Raw genomic sequence first — 17,506 nt, forward strand, 5'->3', positions numbered from 1 at the left:
AATAAATATTCACCGATTCATATAATTGTGATATACTTCCTAAAAAATATTCACTTATTTTCCGTATCTTTTATTGTATAAAGTATTATTTTTATATTTTTTTTCGTTGTTCCCCCTGGTTCACCTTTAGGCTAATTCGATTTCGGGGCTTAGTAACAGATATAAATTAAGATTTAAACTTTATTTAATTTCATTTGAAAATATGTGGATCATATTTTGGTAGATTTTGAATTAACATTATAATTTGTTATAAAATTTTGTAAAACTGTGCGTAGAACGGGGTTTAGAGCATGTTCTCTTCCGCTTATTTTCAGTTTATTACAATACATAATTTCTTTCTCTCATAAAATATCCAGTTCAACTCGGTAAATCAGAACAAGCCCTTAATCTAATATCTTTATTACTTTGGACCAAAGCATATATGGTGACAATTTTTAAAGGGAAGGGGCAACTTGGTGATAGATTCTTATTGTTTATAATATGTAGTATAATTTCTTATTTTTGCAAATACTTATCTCCATTAAAAATAAAAATTAAAAAATCTCATCAAAATAAGTATTAAGGTCTGTTTGTTCAGCTTAATTTCAGTTTAGTTGAGCTCCAATCAGTTCAGGTCAATTCAGTTCCTAATTCCTTCCCTCATAAACAATTCATTTCAACTCTATTAAATTCAGTTCATTTCAATTTAGATGTTTTCAGTAAATTGAAACAAGCCCTTAACGATCAAAGTTGATTATGTTGAAAATTTACAAAGTTCTAGTCGAGGAATCAAAATTCCTACTTGATTAAATCTTGTATTATAACTCGAGATATAATCTTAAATTTTTTTGTGTTTAGAGAGCCACAAGGGTGAAGATGGAAATCAATCCTAAGAGCAAGTTTAGCCCCAAGTCTTAAGATTTGGGGTGACATCATTAATTTGAATCCTAAGACATATGCTTAAGACTTTTCTCATTTTTTTTTTCTTCAAAAATTTCAAGCAAGTCTCAAGTTGAGTCTTGAAATTCCAAGACTCAACTTAAGACTTGAAATTGGGACCCACTTCACCCACCTCACTTTTATTTTTATTATCCCTTTTTTATTTTTACACTTTTCTACATATATTATGTCAAATATTTAAGTATTAGGGCTAAAGTGATAAATTTGTGTAAGTCTTATTAAGTCTTAACAAGAATTTGATGACATTATTTTCAATAAGGACCACCAAAAATAATGTCACATTCAAGTCTTAAGACTTGGGGCTAAACTTACTCTAAGATCTCACAATATCATAAGAAAAGCTTTAACCACTTAAACTACCCGCACTTTCATAATCTTAAGTTATACAAATAACATCCGATATTGTAAAATTTATCAAATATAACGTTAAAAAAAATGAAGCTTCATCACTTCCATAATCAGAACTTGATGTTAGATTAGTCATGTGCAAAAGTTAAATTGGAGTAGATGCCAAAACTTCAATAATGTTACAGATGGTTAGTCTCAAATAGTTGAGTCTCCACTCGTTTATATACATCAATCTTCAATCTATGAAGAGTACGGAGTAAAAAATTTCATAAACTTCACAGCACCAAAAGATCTTATACATTTACACATGACAGAAAGATTAAAATGTTTTTTTCATTAGCTTTACATGGAACCAAAGATTTTCTTTACATTCTAATAATATTAGCAAACTATTCAGCTATGCTAAACTGTACAAATGATGAACAAGCAGATGAAGAGAGGGAAAAAAAAGGTGGGAAATAAGAATAAAAACACCTGTTGTAAATGCACAATTATGAACAAATTTACCTCCATTCCTTGTCTTGGCATCCCATCTACCATATGAAGAGGATGGAAATTCTTGCATGAATCCGATATCTAGAGAAGCATGAAAAGCCCAAGCCAGCCATTAAACACAGATATTAAAACAGATTCAATCTAATCTGCAAGAAATGCATAGACATTTTACAGATACAAGAAAGTATGATGATAAATATCACCGAAGAGGATGGGAGATGAGGTGTACTAGGTGAGGAGTTAAGATGATATAAGTACTTTGCCCGGGTTAGGGTTGGATTCTTTGACTTTAAAAAGATAGAGTCAGGTCTTACATTTGGATGGAAATCATAACATTTTAGAAATAAGAGTTATCTCAAACTTAGGACAATATTATACCCCGTTATTATCATCTAGAATCCTGCACTGCAAGTATGAAAACCAATACTGATACTGTACTATGGGCACTATGCGTCATTAAATGATAAAATGGAATTGATATCTGATCATGGCATTTGTCAAGAGTTTTACGAGTCCATACGTTTGCTGCAAATTTTAAATGAAAAAAGTGAATCAATTGAACCTACAATATATGTAGTAAAATACTTGATTTGGCTATTTCAAGAAGCTTTTTCATTTTGGGTTAAAAGTCGTTTATCAAACACCAAAAGCCACCAACCACACCTCTAAAGACACCAAAGTAGGGAATTTACCAAGTCTAGGGGCAAAAGTAGGAAAAAGAAAGAAATTCATATCCCATTGAAGTATCCAGATAGCTTCTTAGAGCTAAAGAAATTTAATATTTGGATTTGTTTCAATGGCATCAGGTTGGAAATGATTTCTTTGTAGATCTGTTTATAATTTTTTATTTTTTTATTTATTTATTTTTTTTTTATTTTGGTGAAGAGTAGATCTGTTTATATGAAACCTGAGATTTCCATATCACAGAGAAGACTGTTTCGTATTTAACAAATAAAATAAAATAAAAAAGAAAGAAAGAAAGAAGAACTAAAGTTGAATAAGAATTCAAAGTTAATTTTGTTGAGTAAGATGACAATGATCCTTGGACAGGGAAATTAAATTTTAGGCAACTGAGTTAAATATTGTTGTTTTTACATAAGTTTACTGAACATAGTAAAAACTAGGAAAATCTAAAATTTCTTAGAAAGAACAAGTACCAATGAGGCAGTGAAGTATACAAACAGCTACTTGGATGAAGGATGAACCCAGCAATGAACGTTGACTTTCATCCAAAAGGGACTTAATATATAACTCTTAATTAAAGGAACCTAGCTCTTGACTTTTGGCAAAGTTCAGGAATTGATTATGGTCTTAACTCAGGAGTGTGCTTTGAACACTAGTCACATCACCAAATATCTAACTGCATAGGATCATTCTCCAAAGACATGACAGAGATGATCCAATGAGTTGCCAAGCTAGTGCCCATAAAACTAATAGAGTCCTGTTGCTGACTAATTCATATACGCTTAGGAGTTAGGACAGGTTCAACCAAAAGAGTGAGTGGCTTACACTGCAGAGGTAAACCCCACAAAAAAAAAAAATGAAATAAATAAATAAAGCCGCCTCACTAAGAACTAGGTCCTCATTCCTAAGGAGCCCAACTCAAGGAATCTTGTTCAGCATTTATATAGATGAGGAAAACTTGAGGAACCTTACCTAGCATCTGCATTGATGTTGTTAGCCTCACAATCAATACACAGATCAACGCCAATACTGAGCCCATCTATGAATCGTCTCAACCATTTGTGGGAACAAGGCACTAACACTGTCATTGATGAGATCTTGGAAAAAGTGTATGCTGGCTTCATCATCCAGGTCCAACCGGAACTTCTCTTGCAGCTAGAAACATCAATGGAAACTTTAGAACTTGGTAAGGAAATTACCATCAGGTTGATCCACACAGTAAATAGAAACAAATGTTACCTTAAGAATACCCTTTTCAGGATCCGAGGCAATGTCAGGAATATTAGAACCCGCCATCAAATGGAACAAATTCAAAATTAAGTTGCTGGATTTGCGAAGAATATTATACGCTTCACAGCAGTATTGCTTGAATCTTGTGTAGTATTGACTGAAAGAACAAAATAAATAGTGTAAATTTTTAACATTGATGCATAAAGTTCAACCTAAAGCGACACAAAATATATAGCGAAGCAGCAAACTAAATTTAGGCCAATTTGAAAATGGAACCAAAAAGAAGGCCACCAACACAAGACAGCTATTGCATGTGTTTGCATTTGATTGGTTTTACTGGCGTTAAAATAAATTTGCACTTGTAAAAAAGATGTATTTATACCTTTCAGCTCCACCCATTGCCTCAACCATTTCTTTACAAAGTTTCATTGGTGGTGGAAATGGTTTAGGGTCTCGACCTAATATGAAGCCAAAATCTACGTGAAAGAGTCGTCCATCATCTCTCAAGAGAAGATTATCTAGATGCCTACAAAGCAAAGATATCAATAAATTTATAACCCATAAAATAAAAATAAATAAATAAATAAATAAAGAAAGAAAGTAACGAAAGAGAAACATCAATAGAAAAGTACAAGTCACTGAATTTACAACACAGGATAGGACAGCCTGAAATAATTACAGTGCCCCAAAGCTGAGGGTTTTATGGTTTAAGACTTCTATATTCAATGTAAAAAAGGGAACAAACAAAATCTTCATTAAGGAATGATTTAATCTTTTATGCTTCCCACAGCTTTTTGTCGAACCAAACTTAGCTGAACAGTTAAAGAAGTTACAGCACTTACAAGAAAGTAGGTATATATCAGCCAAAACCACAAGGAATAAACTAGTACATGAAAAAAACTTTAAAAGCTGGTAATTAATAGCTCAGGCTGTAATAATATTTTTTTAAAGCTTATAAATTACCTATCTCCGACACCAAGGATGTATGTGATAACAGAATAACCAGCACAACTCTTAATAAACGTTTCAAGACAGGTAGCAGTTATTCCAAATGGTCCCTCTTCATCAGGATGAAATTTCTGCAGAAAACCAATGATACTGCGATGTTCCGAAAGAATCTGGACATCAAACAGAACAGACTTTTTAAATAGGTTTCAAATTTCAAGTAACAAAACCCAGCGCCTTACGAAATGCAGGAAAACACTGTAGACACTGAAATTTTGTCAATTGTAGGTGTCAAATTCATGTAAAAATAAGGAGATATCACAAAATTATGTGATAATAACTTTACGGCCCCAGAGAATATGTAATAACTTTATTATCCTCCAACCTACAACTCTCTATATAAAGAGGATTGCCTAGGTTTAAGAGGCTCTAATAGAACAACAAGTCACATAGACCCCATCTCCTCCCTACCACCAAACATGTAGGCACATAGTACGGAATAAGTCGACAAGGCCCTGTACTATAATTATGTATCAAAACCCTAGCCTTTCTAGAGAGAGAAATCAATAGATCTATGAGAGTTGTAATCCCACGAATTATCAATAAATATATTGTTTGCGTATATTTTTGCGCCTTTTTATTTTAATATCGCAGGTTTAAACTTTTATGGTTTACAAACACACAAGTAATACAAAGACATACAGAATAAGCATATTGCCATGCTCCTTGGCCATAAGGGAAAAAAACATGGGAAGATTCAATACCTGAGCTAATGAACGCGATGGTATAAATTCCATCATGCCTTCATCTTGCCCAGTTGCTAAGACTCTATATGGAGTAAGGTGGAGGTCGAGATTCTCCAATTTAAGCAATCGATCCATGAGAGAGACCATTTGAATCACCTACAAAATAATAAGTAACATCAAAACATAAGAATGAAACAGCAAAACAATAATTCCTCCAAAATAATACATACATTATAAATTTCATATATCAGTTTAAGGTTCAGAATAAAATAGAACTGTAGTATACCAATTGGTCTTGCCGCATATCATCTCCCTTCTTAAATATAATTTTACAGCTTTCTCCGCTAGATGTTCGGAAAGTCAGACGTAACGGATGCAACTGACTTTTAAATAATCCACACTCATTTGGCAAAATCCCGGTAATGAGCACTTTGGGATGCAATGGAGATCGTATTGGCTTCATCACCAACACAAGCATGTCAGTATTAAACAAAAGAGGCAACTGCTAGCTTTGACATGGGTACATTAATCACAAGGCTTAAGATTATAAATTAAAAGCTCTGCCAAGAAACTAAATTCATACCTCATCAAAATAGGCAAGCTCACAAAGAAGACCTGAAAGAAGCTGTCTAAGCTTTTGCATTTTCTTTTGTGTACTACCACGCACATTCCGAACATCCCTCATTATAGAACCCAGCTGAGCTGTCAATTCTGTTTCACGAACCAAACTTTGCCACAACTTGAATCCATCCTCTCCTCCAGTATCAGCAGTTGATAGCTGCCAGCACATAGATGATAAAGGGTAATTACAAGCAGCCAGAAGAAAACAAAAACTTGCTTACCAGTTACCACACTGTAACAACGGTCTACAAAATACAAAATAATGTAGCACATATCCCCCTGACACATACATTCAATAATATCTAAATACTTTCTTGTTTTTTAGTTGCACTATTTGGAGTTTCACGCTTGCAAATGCGAAATTTCGGACATTAATATCTTTACTTCGAATTTAGTAAAAAAACTTTTTAAAAAAAATGATATTAGAAAAGCATAAAACAAGACAAATCTAATAAGATCTCACACAATTATATTTTTTCTTACTGATTAAGCACAAAAGATGGTCAGAGAGGGATGTGAGTGAAAAAGTCCAAAAGGTCCAATTAAAAATAAAAAGAGGTTTTATATTACATAGCACATTTCCTGAAACTTAACACAACCAGCTTACAGATACTACATCAGTCACAGAACAAGCATTTCTTTCGACTATACTTCAAATCTTAAATAATTAAAAGCACGTATATCTTTGGTACAGCCATACACATGTTTTTCAAGAACTGCTAGCATAGACTTCTACCAAAGCCACATATTTAGGATGGTTACACAAATGCAAAGATTTTCACAAAAGGAACTTCATATAAATAATAACAAGGTATTCTTTCCAATCACCAATTTTCTGTAACTTTATACTCCGTAGTAAATCATATGAAGACAGCTCATATATAATACGGCTATTTGTGCAAAAACTGTATGATTACAAAGCATTTGACTATTCTCACAACAAGAAATGTCTACCTTCATATTCTCTTCCAGCATTTCGTGAGTACAATAAAAGCGCTTTGCATATGCAGGATCATGTAGTTCCACAGCCACATACCAGCGAAGAAAACTAGCCAACTCAATATTTCGCAGGGCTGCAAATAGATTTTCAAATCATGTCAACAATCCATAATAGAAACATAATTCATTAAACAAAATTGAAGGACGAGAAAGTACAGCGCTGCACAAGGAATTGAGAAAGGTGTGATCTATCTGAGCGCTCAAAACGAAGGGCCTGGACTAACTGAAGAAGGTAACACTGCAGTTCATCATCATCAGCTCTTTCAAGAACACTCACAGCATAAGCACGAACCTGTTAAGAGACATCAATTACGCTTAATCAATCAATCAATCAAAGCCTTAATCCCGTAAGTGGGATCGGCGACATGAACCAAAAGTGATTATTCCATGTAGTCATCGACAAAATATTTCCTCCTCATCCCTTACAATCCAATGCCTCATCCTCATGCAAATCCATATACTTCATATTCCCAACTCCTTAAGTCAATTTCGGTCTCTCTCTCCCTCGTTTAACCCCTCTATGGTCCCACTCTTCCACTCTTCGTTCAATTACGCTTAATGTTGCTCAATAATGCAAGTAGAAAAAAATTTATATAAAAAAATAATAATAATAAAAAATAAATAAAATTATATGGGCCGCAAACACCCAATCTACCCTATCCCAAATGAAAGAGGGACAAGGTAATAAGATGATAAAAGAAAAACAAAAGGAACCACCCTATGTGTGTAGTACCACAAGAATGCATCAACATCAAGAGAGAGGTATAGAACTAGAGTATATCTGAAAAAAGGCAGTTATTGTTTTAACTAAATCTATATATCTAAACAAATCAACTATTGGCATCACTGACCTCTTCACTTTCAAATACAGGAGACAGCAGCTCTAGTGCATCACAGACATCTATCATCTCCCATCTTCCCATCAGTTCAACTGTCTGCTTCGCTTCCTGAATATGTATCAATCACACCAACACTGAGACTGATTAATTCTTGCTATACAATAGTAGAATGTGGCAATCTCAAGATAGAACATCAGATTAACACAAGCCACAGATCCCAGCGCCCTGACCTGTAAATCACTCCATTCAACACACCTAAGAAACTTTGTGAGAGCTTTCTTCTCTGACATCAGTGAGAAACGAAATTTCCACAGAAGCTGCTTTTCATCTCCACTAAGAGTCCTTGTTGGTGGGTATTTTAATATCCTTTGTATCGCTCTTAATGTTAAGAAACAGAAAATTGTTATAAACCTTTTTTATTTTGTAATGGAAGGTGTATAAGAAGAGAAAACATGTATAATTAATACATATAAACGCACATTTTTACCATGTGTGTCAACAAAAAAAAAAGACATAGAAGCACAGTGCTGCAAACTATCAAATGCACATCAAATGTGCATAGTATACATTATGGCCAAGTATCAGAATGAAAATGCAGAAGAATTATTTTGCAAGCAACAATGACAACCACTACCTCCGTTTCATATTTTTTGCAACTTTTGCCAAAAATGGAGGCTAGACATTATTTGCTACCAATGTTTCTTTCCTTTTTAGGTTGTCATTTCTCTCTAGTCTCTATCTCTCTCCTCATCACATATTTACATGCATTCCTATCTTTCTCTCTCTATCTTACACTCACAAACAAATTTTGCCTAGGAGTCCGTGCACCCTTCAAAGTTGCAAAAAATGTGAAACAGAGGTAGTATATCTTTAGGTTCTTCAGCTGCAAGCCAGATTCAGATGGTATATGGTTATGGCAGTGAGGGTGCAAAACAAAATTTCCTGCCTTGAGGAGGGAAGGAAGCTATGAAGCATTGGAAATATCACAATATCTTCCTTTTCAGAGCAACATGTATAACAAAAAGACTCATACACTTGATAATAATATCCAGATATCAAAACTTACTTCCTTTCAATAGAGCTTGGTTTCAGATCTCGATCAATAATACCACGAGTTAAGCTCCTAGCAAGTTTTATTTGCTTGTGTTCAGAAGGATTTATCTTTCCCACTTCGGGATCCCACACAGTAACAAATTCATTTGCACCAATTGGGGATGGTAAAAACACATTTGGCCCAGATTCCTACATATGAAGAATAGAAACCATACCAACTGTTATTTAAGGGTACAGTCATATTCCTTGTACAATAACAACAATAACAAACTGTTAGTCCCAAAATGATTTGGGGTCGGCTAACATGAATCGTAATAAGGAACCACCCAAAAAGGAAAAAGAGCATAGAAAAATAATCGATTGAATAAAAGTTGGGAACAAATAAGTAAAGTGATAAACAGAAAGAATATACAAATAAAATTTACGAGAGAAAAAAAACAATTAAAATCTCATAAACTCAACACTCTTACTATAGGAAACCACAATGTGATTTTTAAAAACCGTAAGACATAATAGCTTCTTTAACCCGTTATGGAGATGAAACCATCAAGATTAAAGTTGCCTCAGAGCCCAAAAACTAACAAACAGTAATGTACAAGACTACTAATTCAGCTTTAAAAGGAACATCAGAATTTATTGAACAGCTAGACAAAAATTTCAAGCTCTTAAATAATAATAGCAAAATCCCTTGAGAGAAATCCAACAAAGCAATGACAAGCAACAAGCATAATTAAAAAGCAAAGAGCTGATATTTCGTAATTTTACATTTTTTTTTCATTTTTTATATAACATATTGAGAATGTATATTGTTAAATTTTTACAAAAAAATTATTTAAAAAAAAAAAAAAAAAATTGAAAATATGAAATGTACTTGGCACTTGGAGATATCAACATCTAATAATTTATGTCAATGTAGTTTGAGAGAGATCAACCGGCCAAATTAAACCTTGAAAAATATGGGTGCCTAATATATAATGTAAAACTGGCAGGAGTATATGTCACATGGAAAGACGAGTTTTAGGGCACAACAAGGTATATATCAATTCACAAGAGTGTAAGACAAGACAATATTTCCAAACCATAATTGTAATCTTCCAACAAATTAGTTAAGTTACTGAGAAAGGAATGCAATATCCCCAAACAAGTTTTAAACTGGAAAAGGCAAGCTTATATACATGTAATTATTTTGCCATTCCAGCCCGCCATAGCAGAATTCTGTCAATAGAAGACAGTATCATTCAGTAAAAAGACTTACAGAGCTTCAAGCAAATAACGAAAATCCGGACAATATGACATAGTAATAACAAAAGGGATGAAAACAAAAGTCAGCACTAAGGATTTTTACCTGGAACACAACCTGATGCTCAAAACTGCAAAAATCAACAACAATATATAACTGGGAACTCTTGCTTCCACAACTTTCACGATCCTTGATCTTCTCCATTGCTTTAAATGTGAGCCGATCAAGCCAATCAACACGTGGAATTTGTCCCCTTTCATATTTATTCATAAGTTTCTCCAGGCGCTCCAACTCTCCCCGCTCATGCCTTGGTACCTATAAGATCAGGTTTTCCACTAAGCAATATAAATTCTGTAGATTGTCAACTTCTTACAGAAAAAAAATACAGCATGTAACTTATACAAACCAGAATAAAATCGATAACCTTTCCAGGTGTGGAAGAAGGAAATGCTCCGTCAGCTTCTTTCCCCAGCCAGAGCCTAAGTTTTTGCTTCCCAGTTCTAAGTTGCTTCTTGCTGTTAAAAAGAAGAATGGTTGCTCCACCTATAAGCCCTTCCTCTTTGCAACAGGAAACATCCCATACCTACATTTTGAGAAAAATCAACCAGCAAACAGATCTCAGGTAAATGATAAGAACACCCACGGCATATTAAAATGTAATGCATACTTCTCCAAAGAACCAAAGGGAGAAAACAGAATTACCATTTAACCACCAAACCAAAAAGACTAAGTGCAACAAAGAAAATTTGACCTAATGAAAAGGAAAGCAATGCATTTAGAAATTCAACAATGAACCAACTTGCAAGCGATGACTATGATGATTGACCTTCAAAAGAGCTAAAACTTAGTGGCATCATTACACAAACTAATGATGTGTAATATTCAAAGCAGCATGCTGGGGAGCCTGGGGTTGATCCTAAACAAAAGACTATGGCAGAGCCTGGAAGGACACGAATCCTTGCTACATTTGACTTAAAACCAAAAAAGGTACAAACTAGATAATATAAATCTGCAGTTCTCATTTAAGGTTCCTCAAACACCAATGCATACACAGAATATAAAAGCATACACTTATGCATTAAAGAGGAGAAAAGTGAGAAACTTAGTATGACAGCAACCATACCACAATAACAATTTTCCTTAAAACCACTCAAGCGTGCAAATTGGAAGGTCTAAATTACCGTGAAAGAAAGTTGCGAGTGAGCAGTGAGGTCTCGATATTTAGTACTCAATGTAATTAGCTCACTCCAGCAAAAAGATTGTCCAGATTCCACCCTACAAGAGCATTTAAAATCTTAGTAATTCAGATTTGCAGTTTAGCTCACAGAGAAAGGTAACAGAATAATGTGCATAAACATCAAATAGAATGCAATATTGCTTCGCATCTATTTGGAATAAGCTATTAAAAAAAAAGGTTTGGAAAATAATACGTAGTTATAAAATGAGAGTAATCATTACATAAATCAACAAAACCCGAGAAGGCTATTCACAAAAGGCACAGAGACTGGCAGTTCACAAAAGTAAGCAAATGAAGGCTAATCGATGACAAAGTATAGCAACAAAATCACATCATACTTATATCAGAGGTTGTCCAAACCAGTTGGCAAATGCCAACAAGATCATTGCTAACTGAATCTCCCTACTAAATAACTTGCAGAATAATCCACCAAATGACCAAAAATTTTATATCAATGACATATCAGAAGGCTCGTCATCTTTTCTCACCGAGCATACAAGACATGTCAGTCAGGACAGCAAGCCAAACATGTAGGTGGACTTCAACATGTAGTGACATCAACGGTTCAAGATCCCAAGGCAAAGAAGCAAAGAAATAAAGCAACACATGCCCCAATTGGAGTTCACGTGCGCTGAGCCAAGCTACACAGCCAATTTCCAGGCTCCCAGCATAGTATGATGCATCTATCCAAGAATAGCATGGTATGCCATGACTATTGACATGGTCATATACAGAAGCAGTTTCACATGATTAGCTTCTTCCCCACCCCCCCGCCCCCCAAAAAAAAAAAAAAAAAAAAAAAAAAAACAGAGTTTTGACATAATTTATTTGCAACCTTTAAGAAGATTAAGAACATAATTTGAGAAATAATTGTAAACAGAATTAATTCTGTGTAACCACGGAAGATTAGTTCAAAGAATACTGGAAAGTTTTTGTAGTAATTGGTTAGAAATGTTGGAGGTTAAAATTAGGGGTGTATATAGTATAGACTAACAAATGTTGCTCTAGGTATCAATGCAACATTACAGGTCATTCTATAGTATTCAACACAACATCAAGTGGAGCTTCAACATCCCTATGCAAATTTTTATAACATAAACCAAAATTGTAATACTAATGAAGATGACTATAAAGACTTAAATTTTGTATCAGAGATTAAGACAGTCAAACCTGGTTCTCATAGGAAGTCCAAAAGGAGCACCATCGACGTACAAGGCACATTCGACAAAAAGCTCTCCCCTCCTCTCCTCAGCTGCATAACCAGTGTCTACAGCAGCTTTAATCAAAAACACACAAACGATACTCGAAATTGTTACAATAAGCCCCACCAAAATCACTCATCAAACAACTTTTACTTGCTTCCGCAAATATATCCATAATCTAAAAGCAAATACAAGTTCTAAATTGTATCATAATAATTAATAAATATGCCTTGCATTGAGGTTTCTTTTAATTAATTCAACTCGTGAAAGTGCACAGCTTTAAAATTGTATCATAATCCAAAAAGGAATGAAATTTTTCAGGCTTCTTCCATGAATTAAGGCAGTAATTTAGACAGGATTTGATGTTCGATCAAAGAACTCGATTCCGCTCCTAATACTTTAACCAACTAACCTAGTTCCCATACACAACTTGATTAAGATGGGTACTCCAATTTCCACACAAAAATAGAAATTCAACAAATTTGACTGAAATTGAGCAATTGAATTCTGCAAATAAACAATCTAATTGGAAGAAAATTACAAAAAAAATAATTACAAAAATAAACAAATTTAGAATTATGTACCTGATGTTGATGATTTGAGAGGGGGCAAAGTACCTTCCAAACGATCAATTCTGAAGGTAACAGGAAGATTAATATCGCAAGATAAGAAGAATCTGAACTCGTTTCCGCTCATCCTTTGCTATATTGTTCAGTGAATTTGCAAAGCATATAATTAATTTTGGAAATATTATCTTCGATAGAATTATGATCTTCCCCAATTTGAATCCCAGAAATTAAATCAAAGGAAATTTATTCCAAATCAGAAACCCTAATTCATTGCGTCACCTGAGATTATGTGTTGTTTGTATTTTAGATTAGAATATGGTGCGAGTATTTGTTAAGTGTAATTCAGAATTGGGGAAATTTGTTTGAGTTCATTTAAAGGAGTTAGGAGTACCAGCAATATTAGAATGTTTCTAAAGTAGAAGCACCCTAAAACTACCATCACTTCCAATTAATTCTTAGATCAAAATAGTTAGATGCTTAGATCAAATATAGTTTACATCACTTCCAATTAATTCTTTTATTAATGGATCATGCTTAATTTTAATCTCGATATTAAGGTATTTAATTGTCAAAGGTTATCTTTATTTTTCAAATTTTCTTAATACGGAGTATATTATTTTTATTAACCCTGTATTATTAATTACCAAACATAACAAGGGGCCGTTTGGTTGGGGTTAATAATCAAAGGAAAAGGGAATGAAGATGGCTCATTCCCTTTGTTGTTGTTTGTTTGCCATTTTTTTCATTCCCTTTACCCATTTTCATTCCCCACCCCCCCTAGACTTTGGCATTCCCTTTCCCCAGCCACCACTACACCACCAACTGCTACCTTACCCAGTCACGCCCACCGCCAAGGCACCTCGCCGGAACTCGTCACACCTCCCCCTCCCCTCGCCGGAACGCGTCGCACCTCCCCCTCCCCTCGCCGAAACCCTAGAAAATCATCCTCCCACCCAAGTTAGCCACGCAAACCCAACCAATCTGCCGCCCAAGAATCCGACATGCAAACCCAGCCACGCAAACCCAAACCCAAACAAGCCAGCGAAATCGAGCGGCGAGGGGGTGGGGGAGATGCGAAATCGAGCGGCGATGGTGGGAAGATGCGAAATCGGGCGGCGAGGGGGTGGGGGAGATGCGAAATCGAGCGACGAGTGGTGGGGGAGGTACGATATCTGGCGACAGTGGGTGGGGGAGGTGTGATATGGGGCGGCGAGGGGTGGGAAGATGCGAAAATGGGCGACGATGGGGTGGGGGAGGTGCAAAATTGGGCGGCGAGGGTCAGTGAGGTGGTGGCTGGTGGAATGGCTGGGGAAGAGGGGTTGTGTGGTGGTGGACTAGTGGTGATTCCTTTGTTTTGTAAAACAAACAACATACTACATAGAAAGGGTTTCATTCCAATCCCTTTCATTCCCTTTGTTCATTCCATTCCCATTACCCCGTGCGAACCAAACGGCCCCATAACTATTTTATTAAAATCATTAAATATGGTGAGATTTTTTTAAAATTATTTTTAAAATATAATGAAAAAAAAACCAACCTTCCTCTTCGCCGGCGCCACCTCCGTCCCACTGTTGGCGCCCACACCTCCTCCCCCAACGTCAACACCCAAGGACGACTAGCCCATCCCCTCCTTCCCTAACTCGTCTCCCACCTCCTTCCCCCAAAAATCCCTAGAAACCCCTCCCCCACCCTGAAACCCCTAGCTGCACATCCCCCCACCCTCGAAAACCCTAGTCAGCTCTCCCCTCACCCTCGAAAACCCTTACTGACCCTCCCCCACACACGAAAACCCTAGCTGCCACGACATGAAAAGATCGGGTTAGTGACAAGGTTTGCAACACAATTAATTTAATAGGTCAACATAGCACTACACGTTTAATTAAACAGGTCAGGTTAGTATTAAGAATTCCAACAAACTAACTTGAATCAACCTATTTACGGAAAAATAAACAATAAAATACTTTATGTGAAATTTATAATAAATATTTTGAATGGGGCTAACACTTTTACTTATGACATGACAATGCAACACGAACTAAGCATTAAAAAGTGGGTCAGTGTTAAAGGTTTGCTACATGATTAGTTAACGCATCTTAACATGACACGAGATGTTGATTAAATGTGTTGGGTTAGAATGGAGATCCTTCAACCATTTAACTTTGAACACGAATATAAGAATGACACAACTCGACACATTGTAGAGAAAATTTTAAACTACGGTACAAACCTTGGTTCAAACATACAAGTAATTGTTAATACCAAGTTAATTGGGGCCTGTTCACATTTGCTGAAGTGAGCCGAACTTAATTGAACTGATTGGAGCTGAACTGAACTGAATAGAGCTGAGATGAATATTTTACGAATGAAGGAAAATAGGAACTGAACTAAACTGTTTGGAACTGAAATTAATCTAAAGTGAACATGCCCTAGGAAGGATCTAAAATAACATATGAAATCAACTAGATCATGTCCCACTACTACAACTTCGTATTTAATGTAAATAACAAAAAAAAAAATCATCTATCAATTTTTTTTTAGGAAAATTTGTCAAAAAAAATCTTTTAAAAGCCCCATTTTGTAAATAAAAAAAAAAAAAAAACCCTTTAAAATTTTTTTGGTTAAAAAAAAACCACCACCTTCATTTTTTTTGTGTTTCTCTAATTGTCCTCTAATTCACTTATTAGTCTTTAATTTTATTTTCTTTCTTTTAATCACTCTCTAACCCACCTATTTATGAGTAATAATTAAATTTAATTAAAAAAACCACCACCTCTCAACCACCCCCTCCCCCATTGGACACGCTACCCAGATCCCCACCCCTGGCGACCTACCTCCACCGCCGGCCGATCATCCCTTTCTTCCTTATCCTCGGCGGTGACCACCACAAGTAAGCAATTTTCAGTTTTTGGCTCTAAATTGCTCAAATCAAGTCCAAATCAATTGCAATTTGCTTCCAAATAATCCTACCATCACATACATACATAATCAAAACTAACACACAAGCATCAATTGCAAGCTAGATGCACAAAATTAGAAACCCCTCGATTTTTCTAGGGTTTATGGAGAAATTAATAATTGCAAAATTCAAGCATATTATAAGATAAAATCGAAGCAAAAATGCATTGATTGTGTGAGAGAACTTGATTTGAAGCTTCCAAAAAGATCTTAGCAAATTTGGGTAGTGTCTTTGAGAGTGTTTGAGGGAGAAGTGAAAGGTAGATGTTCGAAGGGAAGGGGAGGTGGAGGGTTGCAGCAGGCCGGGGGTAAGGGGAGTCGATCGAAGGTGGAGGTAGGTCGCTGGGGATGAGAGGTTGTAGGTGGCGTGGGGGAGGAGGGCTGCTGCAAGGGGAGGGGGATAGGAGAGGGCTGCTGTAAGGGGAGGTGGAAAGTGAGAAGGGTGGTGGTTTTTGTTCTTTTTTAATTTTTATGAATTAATTTTATTATAACATGGTTAAGTGAGTATTAAAAGGATAATTAGAATAAATTAGAAGTTAATTAAGTAGATTAGAGACAATTGGTTGTCTTCAACAAAAAAAAATCACATTCGGATTTTCTTTTGCCAAAATGTTAAAAATCAGGTTTTCTTTAGCCAAAAAGCTTTTAAAAGTTTTTTTTTCCTCGCAAAATGGTGTATCTAAAAGGTTTTTTTTGGACAAATTTTCCTTCTTTTTATTAGATAGTCATATTTTAGTTTGTCTACTCTGCATCCGTTAACGAAATTCCTTGTAATGTTACCCAAATTTAGTAATGTGTGGTCTGGTGCACCCGGGTGCACCATGCGCATGGTGCACCAGGAAAGAACATTAGGTATATTTAAAAGAACATGGGCGAAAAAAAAAATCATTATATATATTTATAAAGAACGCGAACATTATATGTTCTTTAAGTTTGATTATTATGTTCTTTGATGAACTATATGTTCTTTACATTATACAATATGTTCTTTAATGTATGTACATTAAAAAAAAAAAAAACAATCCCCGAGTAACTAGGAAAAAGAACATATTCTTTAATGTATTATCATGTTCTTTTTGTAAAGACTTTATGTTCTTTGGCTAGAGATGATCAAAAGACCGACCTGACCCGATTTTAGACGAGTTTTGGGCAGAATTTTTCGCCCCCAGGCCCGTAAATTTAATTTTTTTTATTTTTAATTTGGGCGGGTTTGAGAATGTGTTTTTATGCATTTTAGTTGATTTTTTTGACTCAACCCAAAAACCTGCACGACCGGACCATTTTGGGCACAAAAACTTCGGCCCAAAACTTGGCCCTACCTGAGAAGTGAGCTGCCTTTTTTTAACCTTGGCCCGACCCGCCCAATGATCACCTCTATCTTTGTCAAACATAAACATGTTCTTT

At 35.3% G+C, this 17,506-nt stretch overlaps 1 protein-coding gene across 2 annotated transcripts; it reads right to left on the reverse strand.

Moving 5' to 3' along the window:
• Positions 1 to 1,437: 1,437 nt before the first annotated feature.
• Positions 1,438 to 13,596, reverse strand: LOC110694176 (phosphatidylinositol 3-kinase, root isoform-like). Of its 2 annotated transcripts, none has more exons than XM_021871352.1 (18): positions 13,163 to 13,596; positions 12,547 to 12,652; positions 11,321 to 11,414; positions 10,546 to 10,722; positions 10,245 to 10,454; positions 8,913 to 9,088; positions 8,077 to 8,224; positions 7,859 to 7,954; positions 7,164 to 7,299; positions 6,963 to 7,081; positions 5,971 to 6,165; positions 5,674 to 5,844; positions 5,406 to 5,543; positions 4,660 to 4,814; positions 4,079 to 4,222; positions 3,706 to 3,853; positions 3,439 to 3,621; positions 1,438 to 1,863 (listed from the first exon to the last, which is right to left on the reverse strand). In XM_021871352.1, exons 1-17 carry the CDS (start codon positions 13,272 to 13,274, stop codon positions 3,484 to 3,486), a joined length of 2,463 nt encoding a protein of 820 aa, XP_021727044.1. In that variant the 5' UTR covers positions 13,275 to 13,596; the 3' UTR covers positions 1,438 to 1,863; positions 3,439 to 3,483. The 2 variants fall into 2 exon arrangements, with proteins under 2 accessions (XP_021727044.1, XP_021727045.1); XM_021871353.1 differs by having other exon boundaries at positions 10,564 to 10,722; positions 13,163 to 13,595.
• Positions 13,597 to 17,506: the final 3,910 nt, after the last annotated feature.

This window comes from Chenopodium quinoa, unplaced genomic scaffold (genome assembly GCF_001683475.1).
Source record: "Chenopodium quinoa cultivar QQ74 unplaced genomic scaffold, ASM168347v1, whole genome shotgun sequence".
NCBI lineage: Eukaryota > Viridiplantae > Streptophyta > Magnoliopsida > Caryophyllales > Amaranthaceae > Chenopodium > Chenopodium quinoa.

What these genes read in the sequence shown, in the direction of transcription:
- LOC110694176 (XM_021871352.1), bottom strand. Translation starts at nt 13,274, where the DNA reads ATGAGCGGAAACGAGTTCAGATTCTTCTTATCTTGCGATATTAATCTT. An exon ending in AGCATCAGGTTGTGTTCCAG is followed by an intron (nt 9,089 to 10,244) that starts GTAAAAATCCTT and finishes CTTCATATGTAG; the next exon opens with GAATCTGGGCCAAATGTGTT. An exon ending in ATCCTTGGTGTCGGAGATAG is followed by an intron (nt 4,223 to 4,659) that starts GTAATTTATAAG and finishes TTTGCTTTGTAG; the next exon opens with GCATCTAGATAATCTTCTCT.